General features: G+C 37.2%; 2 protein-coding genes across 15 annotated transcripts in view; one reads left to right on the top strand and one right to left on the bottom strand.

Annotated features, from left to right (window-relative positions):
• The window catches only part of ABI1 (abl interactor 1), an 81,262-nt gene extending 71,064 nt beyond the window's left edge, over positions 1 to 10,198 (top strand). For 7 of the 13 annotated variants that reach the window (XM_043479247.1, XM_043479243.1, XM_043479239.1 and 4 more), the window contains 2 exons: positions 4,844 to 5,029; positions 8,539 to 10,198. In XM_043479247.1, coding sequence (XP_043335182.1) covers positions 4,844 to 5,029; positions 8,539 to 8,714 — 362 coding nt within the window. In that variant the 3' untranslated portion in view covers positions 8,715 to 10,198. Of the gene's footprint in view, positions 1 to 1,224; positions 1,312 to 4,843; positions 5,030 to 8,538 lie in introns of all 13 variants that reach the window. The other 6 variants (XM_043479242.1, XM_043479245.1, XM_043479234.1 and 3 more) reach the window with 1 other exon arrangement.
• Positions 10,199 to 10,475: 277 nt separating this feature from the next.
• Positions 10,476 to 14,929, bottom strand: part of PDSS1 (decaprenyl diphosphate synthase subunit 1) — a 40,074-nt gene continuing 35,620 nt past the window's right edge. For both annotated transcript variants that reach the window (XM_043479248.1, XM_043479249.1), the window contains 2 exons: positions 14,238 to 14,318; positions 10,476 to 10,928 (listed from right to left, as the gene is read on the bottom strand). In XM_043479248.1, the coding sequence (XP_043335183.1) occupies positions 10,788 to 10,928; positions 14,238 to 14,318 (222 nt within the window). In that variant the 3' untranslated portion in view covers positions 10,476 to 10,787. The remainder of the gene's footprint in view (positions 10,929 to 14,237; positions 14,319 to 14,929) is intronic.

The following is a 14,929-nucleotide window of genomic DNA, read 5'->3' as shown; positions in this document are numbered from 1 at the left end:
CATACAATGAATATAAATACACATACATTGCTTTGTTGTTTATTTGTACACTGAACCTCTTTCAGATTTTTATGCTTACCAAACAATTTTTTTTTAACCAAACAATTTTTAGATTGGATTAATGGAAACAATCTTTCAATTAAATGATCTTTGGGAGTCAATAAATTTTCCCTGTCAATTTAGTGTCATTTCTTGGTGACGACCAATAAACAGAATTTTGTGATATAAAAGGAAGAAGGTCCCTTGAAATATCCTTGAAATTCAGTGAACAATTAACATGGTGTATGGACCACTCTTATTCCCTAGTAAATTTAAGAGTGATGTATTTAAAATTGTCAACTTAAAAATAATAGTAACCTTTTTTTTTTTATAAACAAGGATTTTTCCTAGAGAGATGATATAGATATATAGAAAATATTTAGCTACATAATGAGATTATATTACTGTATATAATAAGATTATATTATATAATCAATCATACTGTTATATAATTGTATAATATATAAGTATTATAATTTATGTGTTTATTATTAAATCATGTAATTTACATGGTGAATCATATTTTATACTATCATGTAATTATATAACATACATTATATAATTAATCTTCTTATAACATACATGCATGTTATATATAATAAGATTATATATAATTTAGATGTATGCTATAGATACATAAGAACTGTTTTTAAAGGAAACCTATAACTAATGCATTTATTTATACATGGAATAAACAGCTATTCCATAACATTTTTGTTTTGTTTATTTGAATTCTGATTTACAGCATTATCCTTAAGCTAGACATACTTGTTAGGATTAGAGAGGTAAGGTGAACTAACAGTATCCTGGAAACCTTTATTGGTATTTCATTCTTACCTGTTTTGTTAAAGTCTTTCCCTAGAATTTAAAATTCTCATTGCATGGAAGTGAAGGTGATGGTAAATCTAAATCTTCCCCAAACAATGTAACAGTAGGATTAAAATAGATGTATTTGTTTTTTAATAAAATTACCAGTTGGCTAAGCACAGCTCAGCTTTAGGTTTGTTTGTGGGAAATGAAGGTTCTGCAGGTTTTTGTTTTGTTTCTTGTTTTGTTTTGTTTCATTTACAAACTGTTCTTTGCATACTTATGTTTGTGGTCCTTGTAACTGACTTCTGCTTTTTGTTTGTTCCTTTTCTTTCCTTTATCTGTTTTACTTCCCCCATTCTATGTTGTCACCGCCAGTTTCTATTGCTCCACCCCCTCCCCCTATGCCTCAATTGACTCCACAGATACCTCTCACAGGCTTCGTGGCCAGGGTGCAGGAAAACAGTAAGTTTGGAAAACCTGAGCTGTCCAAGAGTAGAGGCTGTCTCCTTATAGCATGCATGGCTGATGAGTCATCATTTTCCTTACTTTTGTTGAGAAGCTAATCTTACCTTGAAAATAGGTGCAGATCCGTTATTGAAACTGAAGAGCACGATCTTCAGTTTTCTTCTGTGTGCATGGTTACTGACTCAGATGAATGTCACAACTGCAATTTCCTTATGTATTCACATGCTCTAAAACATGAAATCAGATCTTTGCAGATTCTTAAGGAAAGCATAATCAAAGCCTCAAATTAAAATTGTGTGGAAACTACTAGCTTTCAATAGTTTTTAGGGGAATTAGTTTTCTGTTGCCAGCAAACTCATCAAGATGCATAGTTACACTGTGAGATTAAATAAGTAAATTACATCCATGCACCCATTTAAGTGATGATCTGTGTAGAGCCCTCTTTATGTTTTGGCCCATGAGGATGATTTCTGAACAGGCAGACTTGTCACATTTTTTAGGTCTTTTTGAAGGAAGGTCAGATTGACTAGGAAATTCTTTTGAATATATGAATTAGGATAGAGGTGTTTTTTTTTTTAATTACCACCTGATTACTTTGACATTCTGGAAGATACATAATCCTAACTACATGATCATAGTGAATGTTATTTGGCAAAATGGAAAATATTACTATTATTGAATTATGCCAAAAATGCTGAAGATGGTAAGGTGGTCTAGTACTAATTCACTTCATTTGGCTTCACCACCATGCAGATAAATCTCAGAACGGTTTGAACAAGATGTGTAACTCAAATGACCAGCCCATCTTCCAGGAGAAAACATTGTGGCAAATTCCGTCCTGCAGCTGCTCCTGACCTTGTTGTGTTATTCTCCACGTTTCCTCCCTTCGTCCAGTCAAGTATTTGTTTATTCAGTGTTATGTCCTAGGCTCTGGGAGGAATATACATAGTCTAAGACAAAGTCCCCATCTTTAAGAAATGTGTGATTTAATAGACCTTCTATAAAACAGTTTCACAATGCTAAAATTTCTGAGCCTAAACCAACCTTACCATTTACATTTGGTTGGAAACTTATGTGTTTAAACATGTAAAAATAAGTGAATCTTCGTTTAAAAAATCAGTGAATAAAGGTAAATTGCTGGTTCTTGGTGCTCTAAGAGTTTAAAAACAAAGCCAATTCAACCTTTGAACTGCCTAATAGCTGAGAATTTTTAGGAAATGTTTTAAAATAGCCATAATAAACATCCATTTAGTGAGTCCAAAGCTCATTGATTAGATTTTTGGTAATCCTTTTTTTAAATAGACATTCAGTGTAATGTACATGTATGGTCTTCGTTCTAGAGGCCATGGTACTATTTCAGTTCTTCTCCCTAACTTGTGATCTTGAGTCAGTAATTCTCCTGGTGCCACAGAATGCCTCACTTTATTTGGCATCTGTTTTCTTTGAAAGCATGTTAGGAAGATTGTTGATAAATTGGTATCAGTATACTAAATGCTTTATGAATTACAAATTTTCTGTGTTCTTTAACGTTCACTTTCTTTTACAAAGTGGTGATAATGAATGCACAGAGCAGTTAACCTATTAATAAATGTGTTTCAGTTTAAGACATGAGCGTCTAAAAAAGCAGTGTGTTTACATCTGTTTATGATTAACATCAGAAAGCGTTTTTGAACTAATTATACCTGGTGCTAGACATAGTATTATGCACAGGGAATTAGATGACAAGACTCTTGCCCCAGTGTATGCAGTTTGAAGATAAGCCAATGTAAATTAACCAGCAGTTGGGTATAAAGACAGTTGAATGAAAAATTAGACTAGTAAGTTGTCTATAAATCAAGAGTAAATATACTTTAAGAATTCAGGTAAACATACATAATTTATTCATTAAGCCATATTAAGGATATGAGCTATGACTCTTTAATGTCAGAATGAATTCATATGCATTTTCTTCTCATCCCAATAATAATATTTTATGTAATATAAAAATAATAATTTATGGAAAAGGAATTGGCAGAAATAAAATGGATCCTAGCATTTGTAGGAAGAATAAACTACACACCTGTGTGAGCGCTGTCCAAATGAGCATCAGCGCACAGGACTTGTTTCCTGGTGGTCTTCTTTCTCACCCCAAATAGGATAAAACGGAGATCACAGAACTAAGGTGGTTGTCAGTAGGGCTCTTATGTGCGTGTGTTTTAAATCTGGGTTCTTTGGTTATATTCTCAGCTCATTACTGCAAATAGGGTGTTGATAACTTTAACACTACCTTAGAATAGATGATAACCATTTTCTTTGATCATATAAATAGCCCTGGAAATTGGCACGTGAGATAGTATGTTGGAATTATTAGTATGTTGGAATTCTGAATTACTTATCTCAGATACTGGAGACTATATTATTCTTTGTATCAAAAAATTTTTTTTTTTTTTTAAGAAATTTGTGGATCAGAAATTTAAGAATTAGCTGTGCTTCAGCTCTGAATTCGTTAATATTGGGAGCATTTGTTACCTGGTATCATAATAATTCATTGAAACAACTCTAGCATGACATTTTTTCCATTTCACTGTTTACCTCTTTATTTAAATCACACATAGACATACCATAGCCATCTAGAATTTGAGGTATGAATCATTTTTATCGTTTTACATGATTTGAGTTCTTCTTTTGTTTTTTTTTTTTAAACATCTTCCTGCAGTACTTTATTTTTAAAATCTTTATTGAGGATGTATTCTTAGGAAATTGGATCTTTAGGATCGAGTCTTCCTCATTCCATTCTTAGTTTTACAAACAATAATACAGAAATCTTAGCTTGCTTTCTACATTTAAGAAGCTGATTATCTTTTTTTAAAGTTGATTGTGAATACAAACATTTAAAAAATATTTAATGAGATTTTCTGCTAGCTTAGAATTATTTAAACTTATTTTCTCTTGTTAAAATTTAAATAATAGAAAATCTACACACATAGAAGCATACCTAACACCACAGCTTTTTTTTCCCCTTGCATAAAACAAATAAAAATAAACACATATCCACCCACTAGAGATTTCTTTGCAACTAAAGGTAACTAAAAACCAAAATTGGGGACATGAATGTGCATAATAAATGGTTATCAAACCATTAAACTAACATTCATGTTTACTATAGTCCAAATGACAGGTGTGACATAAGGCTTATTTAAGGAGAGAGGCTAACTAAAGCGTGACATTTGTTGTGACCTGAACCTTGGAATAAGGGAACTTCTTTACTCCTGTAGTCTTATTTAAAAAAAAAAGACATATTGTCTCCTAACCTCTGCATTCATTAATTTGTAGTACTTCCTAATACCTTTAATTTTAGCTCATTTTATTATTTTGCAAAATTACTCTTAAAAGTAGTAGAAGCTTTAACACACCAAGCTTTTATTTCTAATCTTGCATGTATTATTATAGTGCATGCTGTATATGAGATAGAGCTTCCTTAAATTCTATTAACTTAGCAATTCCCATCTCGTCTGATTTCTGATTTCAATTAAGTATCTGAATTTTTTAGTTGCTGATAGTCCAACTCCACCTCCACCACCTCCACCAGATGACATCCCCTTGTTTGACGACTCGCCACCTCCGCCACCTCCACCACCAGTGGATTATGAAGATGAGGAGGCCGCGGTAGTTCAGTATAACGACCCATACGCAGATGGGGATCCTGCTTGGGCCCCCAAGAATTATATTGAGAAAGGTAAGGTACAGTCATCACTGAATTGCTGTAATGGGAAGGAACTAGCGATGATCTTATTTTAGAGCTGTAAAGAACACCTAGTCCAGTGTGTCTCTGCCTTTTGAACACGCTTATTCAGCCAAGATGGTTTAGTTCCTAAACATTTCCCAATATTTTAATTTTTTCTAAACAGTAAATATTCTACATCGTACTGAGAAAGTCTTGAATGTTCTACTTCATATTTAGATTTTCATGTACCTTCAAACAGATATGCTGTGGTTATTATGAGAGTGATAAACATGAGCAATCTTGAATTGTGTTTTGACCCATATTTTCTGGTTTGGAAAAGCAAATTTAAGTAACTATGAAAATGGGACAGTTATATTTACATAACAGATTTGGAATGATATAATGGTTAATATAGGGCTTCCCTTGTGGTTCAGACGGTAAAGTGTCTGCCTGCAGTACAGGAGACGTGGGTTCGATCCCTGGGTTGGGAAGATCCCCTGGAGAAGGAAATGGCAACCCACTCCAGTACTCTTGCCTGGAGAATCCCATGGATGGAGGAGCCTGGTAGGCTACAGTCCACGGGGTCGCAAAGCGTCGGACACGACTGAGCGACTTCACTTTCAATAGTTAATATACTTGGTAATAGAGCAGGATTAAAGAAATCTCTTCACAAGTTGAAGGAAATAATGAGTCTTAAATCAGGAGTCACCAAATTTTTTGGAAAAGACCAAATAATACACTTTTTAAGAAATCAAGGTATATTGACATATTAGTTTCAGGTGTACAACATAATTCTTTGATATTTGTATATATTGGCAAAATGAAATATCTTAAACTTTGCTGGTCATTCAGGCTTGTCACAACTTCTCAACCCCACTGTTGTAGCACAAAAGCAGTCGTTGAGAATCCCCTGGCGGTCCAGTGGTTAGGACTTCACGCTTCCACTGCTGAGGGCCCGGGTTCAATCCCTGGTTGGGGAACTGAGATCCCACAAGCCATGCAGTGCAACCAAAGTGGGAAAAAACAAAACAAGCAGTCATAGACAAGTGAGGATGTCGCTGTGCCCCAGTAAAATTTATTGACAGAAAGGCTTTGGTTTGAATTTGGTCATGGGCCATTGTTTATGGACCCCTGGTCTTAATCAGAAAGTTGGTATTTAGTAGGGTTATATTTAAAGCCTTTAATGTGTGTGTGTGTGTGAAGTCGCTCAGTTGTGTCCGACTCTTTGCGACCCCATGGACTGTAGCCCAGCAGGGTCCTCCGTCCATGGGATTCTCCAGGCCAGAATACTGGAGTGGGTTGCCATTTCCTTCTCCAGGGGATCTTCCCGACCCAGGGATCGAACACAGGTCTCCCACACTGCAGGCAGACGCTTTAACCTCTGAGCCACCAGGGAAGCCCAGTCACCTTTATAAGTCACAAGATGATTAAAACTAGGTTTAATAGGATTTCAATTGAATATGTTAATCCAACAGTATGACATGACTATTGCAGAAGCCAAATTCAGTCATTTATATTAGGCTAATAGTATGTTTAATTTTGAGGATGATATTCAGGAGGTTGAAATATTTAAGACAGTGTATCTATAATGAGTTAAAAGCATTGTTTCTAAGTTGAGGAAAAGAAGATTTCAGAGGGACTAGATAGCTATCTTCAAATTTTCATCATGTAGAGAGATGTAGGGGTTTCCCTGGAGGCTCACATCCACCTGCAATGCAGGGGATGCACGTTTGATCCCTGGGTCTGGAGGAGGCATGGCAACCCACTCCAGTATTCTTGGCTGGGAAATCCCATGGACAGAGGAGCCTGGCAGGCTGCAAAGCGTCCATAGTGTCACATAGAGTCGGACACAACTGAAGTGACTTAGTACGCATGCATTCATGACAGATGTAGATAAGAATATTAAATTTCTAGTCCCACAGAACCCTACAGTGAGTATATAGAGAAGGGAGAGTTCAGAACTTTATGTGGACTAGGATACTACAGACTAGGGTGGACACGCATTGTTAATGGTTAAATACTCAGCAGTGAGAATTGTTATATGAGAATATATGCATTGGGGAAGGGGAGGGGAGGGGCAACTAAGTTTCATTTACAGAGGGGATTTGGCAAATAGAAACAATTAGTTGGGTGCAGTGTTCTTATTAGCTCTTAGTATAAGTGGAACTAAGAAGGTGAGGAAATACTGTTTTAATTTTGCTGAATGACTTTGAGGATATCAGGCATTGTCATGATCAGTTTAAAACTCATCTATACCACTGAAAATGTGACAAAAGAAAATGTTTCTTTCTAGCAGTCACTTGGTTTTCTTGGGTGTTTATTTAGCCAAAATTACCAGGATAATTAATGTTATTTATTGTGTATGTTTTGGTGTTTTGAAACTGGGCATGTTTAACTGAGCCTGTGATTACCACACTGTGATTTCACTGCAGGATTAAAATGGAGGAAAATGTACTTGCTGAGTTTACTTTCATATACTGTTTTGTATAGGGAAAAAAGATTGCCTCTTTTACTTTATCAAATGATGCTGTGGATCAGTACTTCGGGTCTCTTGCTTATTGTAATTTATTGATTCAGAATAATTATGGAGCATAGCCACCTTTCTTAAGGAAAAAATGAGTTCCAGAATATCTTAAATGTCTTAAAAATCCTCTTTTAAGAAAAAGATTACATGAGGTAATGAAAAAAATTTTGTATGACATACTCTTTCACATATACTGGAAAATTGCATATTCCAGAATGATCATGTTATGAAGCCAGAAGGAAGGAATACTTAAAATAATAAACCAGTGGTTTGTAAAGCTAGTGATTTTTTGATGCCTTTCCTTTCCACAACCGTTTGCAAAGGAAATGGGTATTTTGTACTCAGCATAATCACAGATAACACAATAAATAGCAAAAATGTTCTCTTAAGTCTTATGTGAGTCTTTACTTACCTATTCTTTACTTACCTATTTTTCCTTTAAAAATAAAGAAAAATTTTTGCTGACTTCTAAGGTATATAAATATATATATATATATATATTTAAATCTAGGTATAGCCCCATAAATTATATGAACACATGAGTATTTTTCTGGGATGAGTAGGATGAAATTTACTTCACAATATATGTATATTTTTAAATTAGATAGCTCGGGTTGTTACCTGGTTTACTGATTGGCTCTGCAGGTTTACTCAATAGTTACTTTGATAAATGGTGCTTTGCATATGGTTGGCACTTAGTAGATATTTGAACAAGTGAATTGAAACATGTAATAAAACCTAAAATCCAGAGACCTTTCCTAAATAGGTTGGTAGACACTCTTGACTTCTCGAGTTATTTGTTGGTTTGGCCTGAAGATCAAGCTAGTGGTTTAGGCACACAGCTGGCTACCTGACCTACCTGGATGTAGAGATTTAAGAAGTACAAGTATTCATAAAGAGGTTGGGTTTGCTATACTATTGGTTGGCATTACATTTAAAAAGTCAATTAAACGTTGGCTATCATGCACTCACATGATCTTCCAATTCTTCTCCACAGTTGTGGCAATATACGATTATACAAAAGACAAGGATGATGAGCTGTCATTTATGGAGGGTGCAATCATCTATGTAATAAAGAAAAACGACGATGGCTGGTATGAAGGAGTCTGCAATCGAGTGACTGGTCTGTTCCCAGGAAACTATGTGGAGTCAATCATGCACTATACTGATTAAATTTTTGCTTTTAAAGTAGGTTCTTATTATCACTCAGTCATACTGTGGGACTATTATGGTTAACAGAATTGTCTTAAAATGTTTTAAAATGTGCCCATATTTTCAGAACATGCTGTTTTATTGGTATAATTGAATGTCTACCTGTAAGCATAAATCTCTGAGGCAGTTTGCGGATTGCTGAACAGCATTCTGCACGAGGCTGCCTGTCACGGACTGTGCTCACGTCCTTCCTTATGCATTGTTAACCTGATGACCAGCCTAAACGCTCTGGGGGTGTGGGATCTGCCTGACAGATGGTGACTCAGATCGCACCATCACGTGTCAGTGCAGCACGGTCACTAACGCTCTGTCAGACTAATGCTGAAAATCAGAAACTTAAACGCTGGTGCTGGTCATACTTTTTGTGTAGACGCGCTCATTCTTGAAATATACTGTTTGTTTAAAGCATGCATACAAATTTATGTACTGAAATATAGTTTTAAAAAATCCAAGATGCTTCCAATTTGTGTAATACTAGTTGGAGTACTCGTACTTAGGTCTCTTGAAACGAACTGAGTCTCTAAGTTCTCCACGTGAAACAAAAACAAAGGGTTACCTGTAATGTTGTAATTTGTACCTAAGTTTTTTAATCAGTGAATTTGCATTATAAATCTTTTCCATTCATAAATACATAAGTGAACCAAAGGTTTTTGTCCTTTCCTTCACTGGTTTGCTTTAAAAATAATGATAAATAAAAGATACCAATTTATTGCAGAATTATGGTTCTATTTTCTCAATATATTAACTTGGAAAAAAATTTAGCCTTATCTCAACCTATCCCAATATAGCAGTGGCTGATTTTTGCAGAATTTAAAATCAGAGATGGTTATTTACAAGTCAGTCTACTGAATTCCTTTTCTAAAGTAACTTTTTCAAAGCTAAGATAATGTGTCAAAGTGCACATGCTGTAGGTGAGATTCTTAAGGACTGCCCCAAGTCCTCTGGTTTTCCAGTGGACTGTCATATACTGATTCAATGATAGGAAATGCTAATTATCTTTTACATTTTTTTTTTGGTAGAAGTAAATGCAGTGGATTTTTGAATAGGCACTGTTTAACCCGTTACCTGGCACTTGCAACATAAAAAGACTTTAAATATAAAGTAAATGGGGGGAAAAGGTGCGCCATGTATTAATCACTGAACAGGGATGTACCTGACCAACAGAGTTGTACTGTCTTTGATGTAATTGAAATGCAACATGTGCACTTTGTGCGTCTCCCCTTAAGGGAGGGCTCGAGGGGTGTTTTCTCATCGTGTATAATTCTCTGTTGCCTAGGACATTAAAGTAGAGCACTCAATTGTGGGTTTCTGTGTTTCAATGATTTGTTTGGATTTCAAGTTAGTTATGTACTACTGGGCGTTTCAGACTTAAAACAGTATAGTAAATGGTAAGACTAGTGCAAGATGTTTATTTCTGAAAATTAAAGGCCATTATTGCTACCAAATCAATGTGACTGCTGCATCCGCATTTTGCCTTTGTTAATGTTAAACATGATTTCAGTATCACTGGTGATCAGCTACCTTCTTCATTTCCTTTTTTCAAGTGGACTGTTCTCTTAATTTTGTATATAACCTGTTGTCTAAATTTTATGTACAGTCTTTTATAATAAACCATTCTCCTATATGAAATTTTGGATACTGTTAAAATCTAACTAATGTGGACTGAAATGTAGACTTCAGTTTTATGATCTTTACGCCTATGGTGAAACAAGATAAACCATATGAATTTTAACATTGATTATTTATTTGTGTAATGGCTTTACATGTGGCTACTATAACTGTGTAAACAATACCACATATAACCATCAAGATACCTCGGTTAGCGTTTACAGGAAGAATGACAGATTCAGATGATTTAAATACATTTAAAAAGTTTTCTGAAAAACTTCGCCAATAAAAAAAAAGTCCCATTAATAAGGAAATGATCTTTTTAAATGATTTGTTTGGTTATCTGCACATGAAGCAAAGTATATTCCACAGAATTCTTGAGGCACAATCTGGTAAAATAGCTGCCAGAAATACCGGAAAGAGGTGTCATTTGTCTCTTGTGAGCACAATCTCTGAAAGCTGTATGAGGGCCTCTCTTTCTGGGGATGGTCGAAGTTTACTGATCTCTCTCACCGCTTCGTGGCAGTACCGCTGGGCGAGGTAGGTTGTCTGCTGCACACCGTCACTCTACCGGACGTGTAACAAAATACAACAGAACAGATGCATGTCAGCCACTGGGATCAGCTCTTTAGATTCCTGCTACAATGAGTTAAAACATACTCTTGAGATCTGATTAACAGCCGGATGTTGTTTCTAATGTTTTCTGTCTCCTCCTTTCTCAGACTGAAGCACATTTTTATTCTGTTACCATGCCAAGCAGTAAACTCATTAATACCAAGTAGCCATCTATTCCCCCTATTTTTCATTTAAGTATTAGTTTTTAAGTTACACATACATTAAAATTTATATAGTAAAATTCTAAGTACAACTTAACATAATACATTCATAATACAGAAGAGCTTACGATGAAAATCAACAGTTCCTTCTTCCAAAGGCACCAGTTTTGTTTTAATTATCTCTTGCCTTTCTGTTAAGACAGGGGTTTAAGCCCAGCCATACTGTCTCCCAGCTTGACCACTGACTCTGTGTTCAGTTCCTCTATTGATCACTGTTGTCATCATGCAGCATCAACTTCTGACTTCATCTCGTCTGAGATGAAGAAACCACTGCTCCTTCTCTTTCCTCTATCTTTACACTATAGAGATCTGCAATCCATTTTGTAACTGCGTTTTTATGTTGGTTCTTTCAAAAAGCTAAATACTAATAAAATAATTATATTTACTATTTCCATTATGTCAAAATGTTTATGGCAGAATCAAGACATATAGTTGATTTTATTTTCTTCTGCATGGTTCTCGCTGTCATTCAGAACAAGATACCTGTAGTATCATGACTGAAAGGACTCTGATTTTCTTTACCAAGTGACTCAAAATATGACACATTTTACACACAAAAATTCTCAACAAGATACTACCAAACCGAATTTGACAACACATTAACAGGCTTATACACCATGACCAAGTGAGATTTATCCAAGGGATGCAAGGATTCTTCAGTATATGCAGTTCAATCAGTGGGACACCAACATTAACAAACTGAAGAGTGAAAACCATATGATCATCTCTAACAGATGCAGGAAAAGCTTTTCACAAAACTGATAGACAAAAACTGCAGGAAGTGGGCATGGAGGGAACCTACCTCAACACAAAGGCCACCTATGATAAACCACCAGCAAACAACATTCTCCTTGGTGAAAAACAAAGCATTTCTGCCAAGATCAGGAACAAGTCAAGGATGTCCACTCTCAGTGCTGTTACTCAACAGTGACTGCCTCACCATGGCAATCAGAAAAAATAGGAATTGAAATTAGAAAAGAAGTAAAACTGTCATTGGCCATAGATGATATACTATACATCAGTCAGTTCAGTTCATTCACTCAGTCTTGTCCAACTCTGTGTAGCCCCAAGGACTGCAGCAGGCTTCCCTGTCCATCACCAACTCAAGGAGCTTACTCAAACTCATGTCCATCGAGTTGGTGATGCCATCCAACCATCTCATCCTCTGTCGTCCCCTTCTCCTCCTGCCTTCAATCTTGCCCAGCATCAGGATCTTTTCAAATGAGTCAGTTCTTCAACATCAGGTGGCCAAAGTATTGGAGTTTCAGCTTTAGCATCAGTCCTTCCAGTGAATATTCAGGACTGATTTCCTTTAGGATGGACTGCTTGGATCTCCTTGTTGTTCAAGGGACTCTCAAGAGTCTTCTCCACCATCACAGTTCAAAAGCATCAATTCGTCAGTGCTCAGCTTCCTTTACAGTCCAACTCTCACATTTATACATGACTACTGGAAAACCCATAGCTTTGCCTAGACAGACCTCTGTTGGTAAAGTAATGTCTCTGCTTTTTAATATGTTGTCTAGGTTGGTCATAACTTTTCTTCCAAGGGGCAGGCGTCTTTTAATTTCATGGCTATAGCCACCATCTGCAGTGATTTTGGAGCCCAAAAAAATAAAAGTCTGTCACTGTTTCCATTGTTTCTCCATCTATTTGCCATGAAGTGATGGGACCAGATGCTATGATCTTAGTTTTCTGAATGTTGAGTTTGAAGCCAACTTTTTCACTCTATTTCATCAAGAGGCTCTTTAGTTCTTCTTCACTTTGTGCCATAAGGGTGGTATCATCTGTATATCTGAGGTTATTGATATTTCTCCCAGCAATCTTGATTCCAGCTTGTGCTTCCTCCAGCCCAGCGTTTCTCATGAGGTACTCTGCATATAAGTTAAATAAGCAGCGTGACAACATACACCCTTGACGTACTCCTTTCCCGATTTGGAACCAGTCAGTTGTTCCATGTCTGGTTCTAACTGTTGCTTCTTGACCTGCATACAGATTTCTCAGGAGGCAGATCAGGTGGTCTGGTATTCCAATCTCTAAGAATTTTCCACCGTTTGTTGTGATCCACACAGTCAAAGGCTTTGGCATAGTCAATAAAGCAGAAGTAGATGTTTTTCTGGAACTCTCTTGCTTTTTCGATGATACTATACATAGAAAATCCTAAATATGCCACCAGAAAATTGCTGAGCTAATCAATGAAGTGTAGTAAAGTTGTACAATACAAAATACACAGAAATCTCTTGCATTCCTATACACTAACAATGAAAGATCAGAAAGAGAAATTAAGGAAACAGTCCCATTTACCACTGGAACGAAAGGGATAAAATGCCTAGGAATAAACCTACATAAGAAGGCAAAAGAACTGTATGCAGAAAACGAAGATACTCACGAAAGGCAACATGAACAGAGGGAGAGACATACCATGTTCTCAAAAGAATATTGTCAAAAGGACTATTACCCAAGGCAAGCTACAGATTCAGTGCAATCCTTATCAAATTACCAACAATGGCGTTTTTCATAAAATTGGAACAAAAAATTTTACAATTTGTATGGAAACACACAAGACCCTGAATAACCAAAACTATCTTAAGGAAAATGAAGCTGGAGGAATCAGGCTCCCTGACTTCAGACTGTACCTACTCCAAAGCTATAGTAATCAAGACAGAACGATACCGGCACAAAAGCAAATGCAGGTCAGTGGTAAAGGGTGGAAAGCCCAGGCACCTATGGTCACCTCATCTGACAAAAGAGATACGACTATACAGTGGTTTCCAGTCTCCTCAGTAAGCTGCTGGGAGAACTGGACATAATCATGTAAAACGAAATCAGGAGGGACACTCCCTAACACCACACACAAGAATAAACTCAGAATGGATTAAAGACCTGAACATAGGCCAGACACAATAAAACTCTTGGAGGAAAACACAGAACACTCCCTGACCAAACTTGGTCTTGTGTCTAAAATTCCTTAATGTGGTTACCAAAGAACTCCTCTACAGCACCATGCCTGCCGCTGCCGCTCTTCCTTTTGAAATCGTCTCACCTGTAATACGTACTGTCGCGCTCTGTCCACGTCGCCTGGTGAACTGAACCGTCTCATTATCATAGCATTCATTTCTGGGAACTAACCAGAAAGAAAACCTATTTAGAGCTCTTGGGAGAAATCAAATGTTAAAGCATCAGTTTGTAAGAACAGATTAAAAAAAAACAAAGGCGATCAAAGGTTTAAATGACGGGGGTGGGGGAGCAGCGAGCTGTAGCAATCACAGCAGAGTGAAGAGGACGCCTCCTTCCAGGCACCTGAGACGCACCGCTCTGCCGCGTGTTCTGTCCTGCGTCCAACGCTGAGAGGGGAGGAGCCGGCGTGCACCCCGACACCTGCTGGCTTCCCTCGGGGTCCCAAGCTCTCGGCTGCCCAGGTCACTGGGGGCCCACTGGGCCTCTCCCCTGAGGTTTCTGACTCAGCAGCCGTGGGGCCTGAGGGTGCCCTGGTGCTTTCCCAGGGGATGCCGGTCCTGCTGCTCTCTGCCTGCAAACTACAAAAATCAAATCACCGGCCTAAGACGAGGGTGAGCCTTCTGCTTTTACTCCTAAGCTGCATCTTACTTGAGAGAGACGCCAAGGTCTCTGAGCAGAGGGAATGCTGGGAAAAGCTCAGCTCGTGGACGGGACCGGGGCAGCACTGCTAGACGCCCGCCGGCCCTGCAGCCAGCTGGGGAGGCTTCCGGTGCAGCT

Source organism: Cervus canadensis, chromosome 10 (assembly GCF_019320065.1).
Source record: "Cervus canadensis isolate Bull #8, Minnesota chromosome 10, ASM1932006v1, whole genome shotgun sequence".
Classification (NCBI taxonomy): domain Eukaryota; kingdom Metazoa; phylum Chordata; class Mammalia; order Artiodactyla; family Cervidae; genus Cervus; species Cervus canadensis.
The sequence above is the reverse complement of the archived record's forward strand: the minus strand, read 5'-3'. Positions and strand labels throughout refer to the sequence as shown.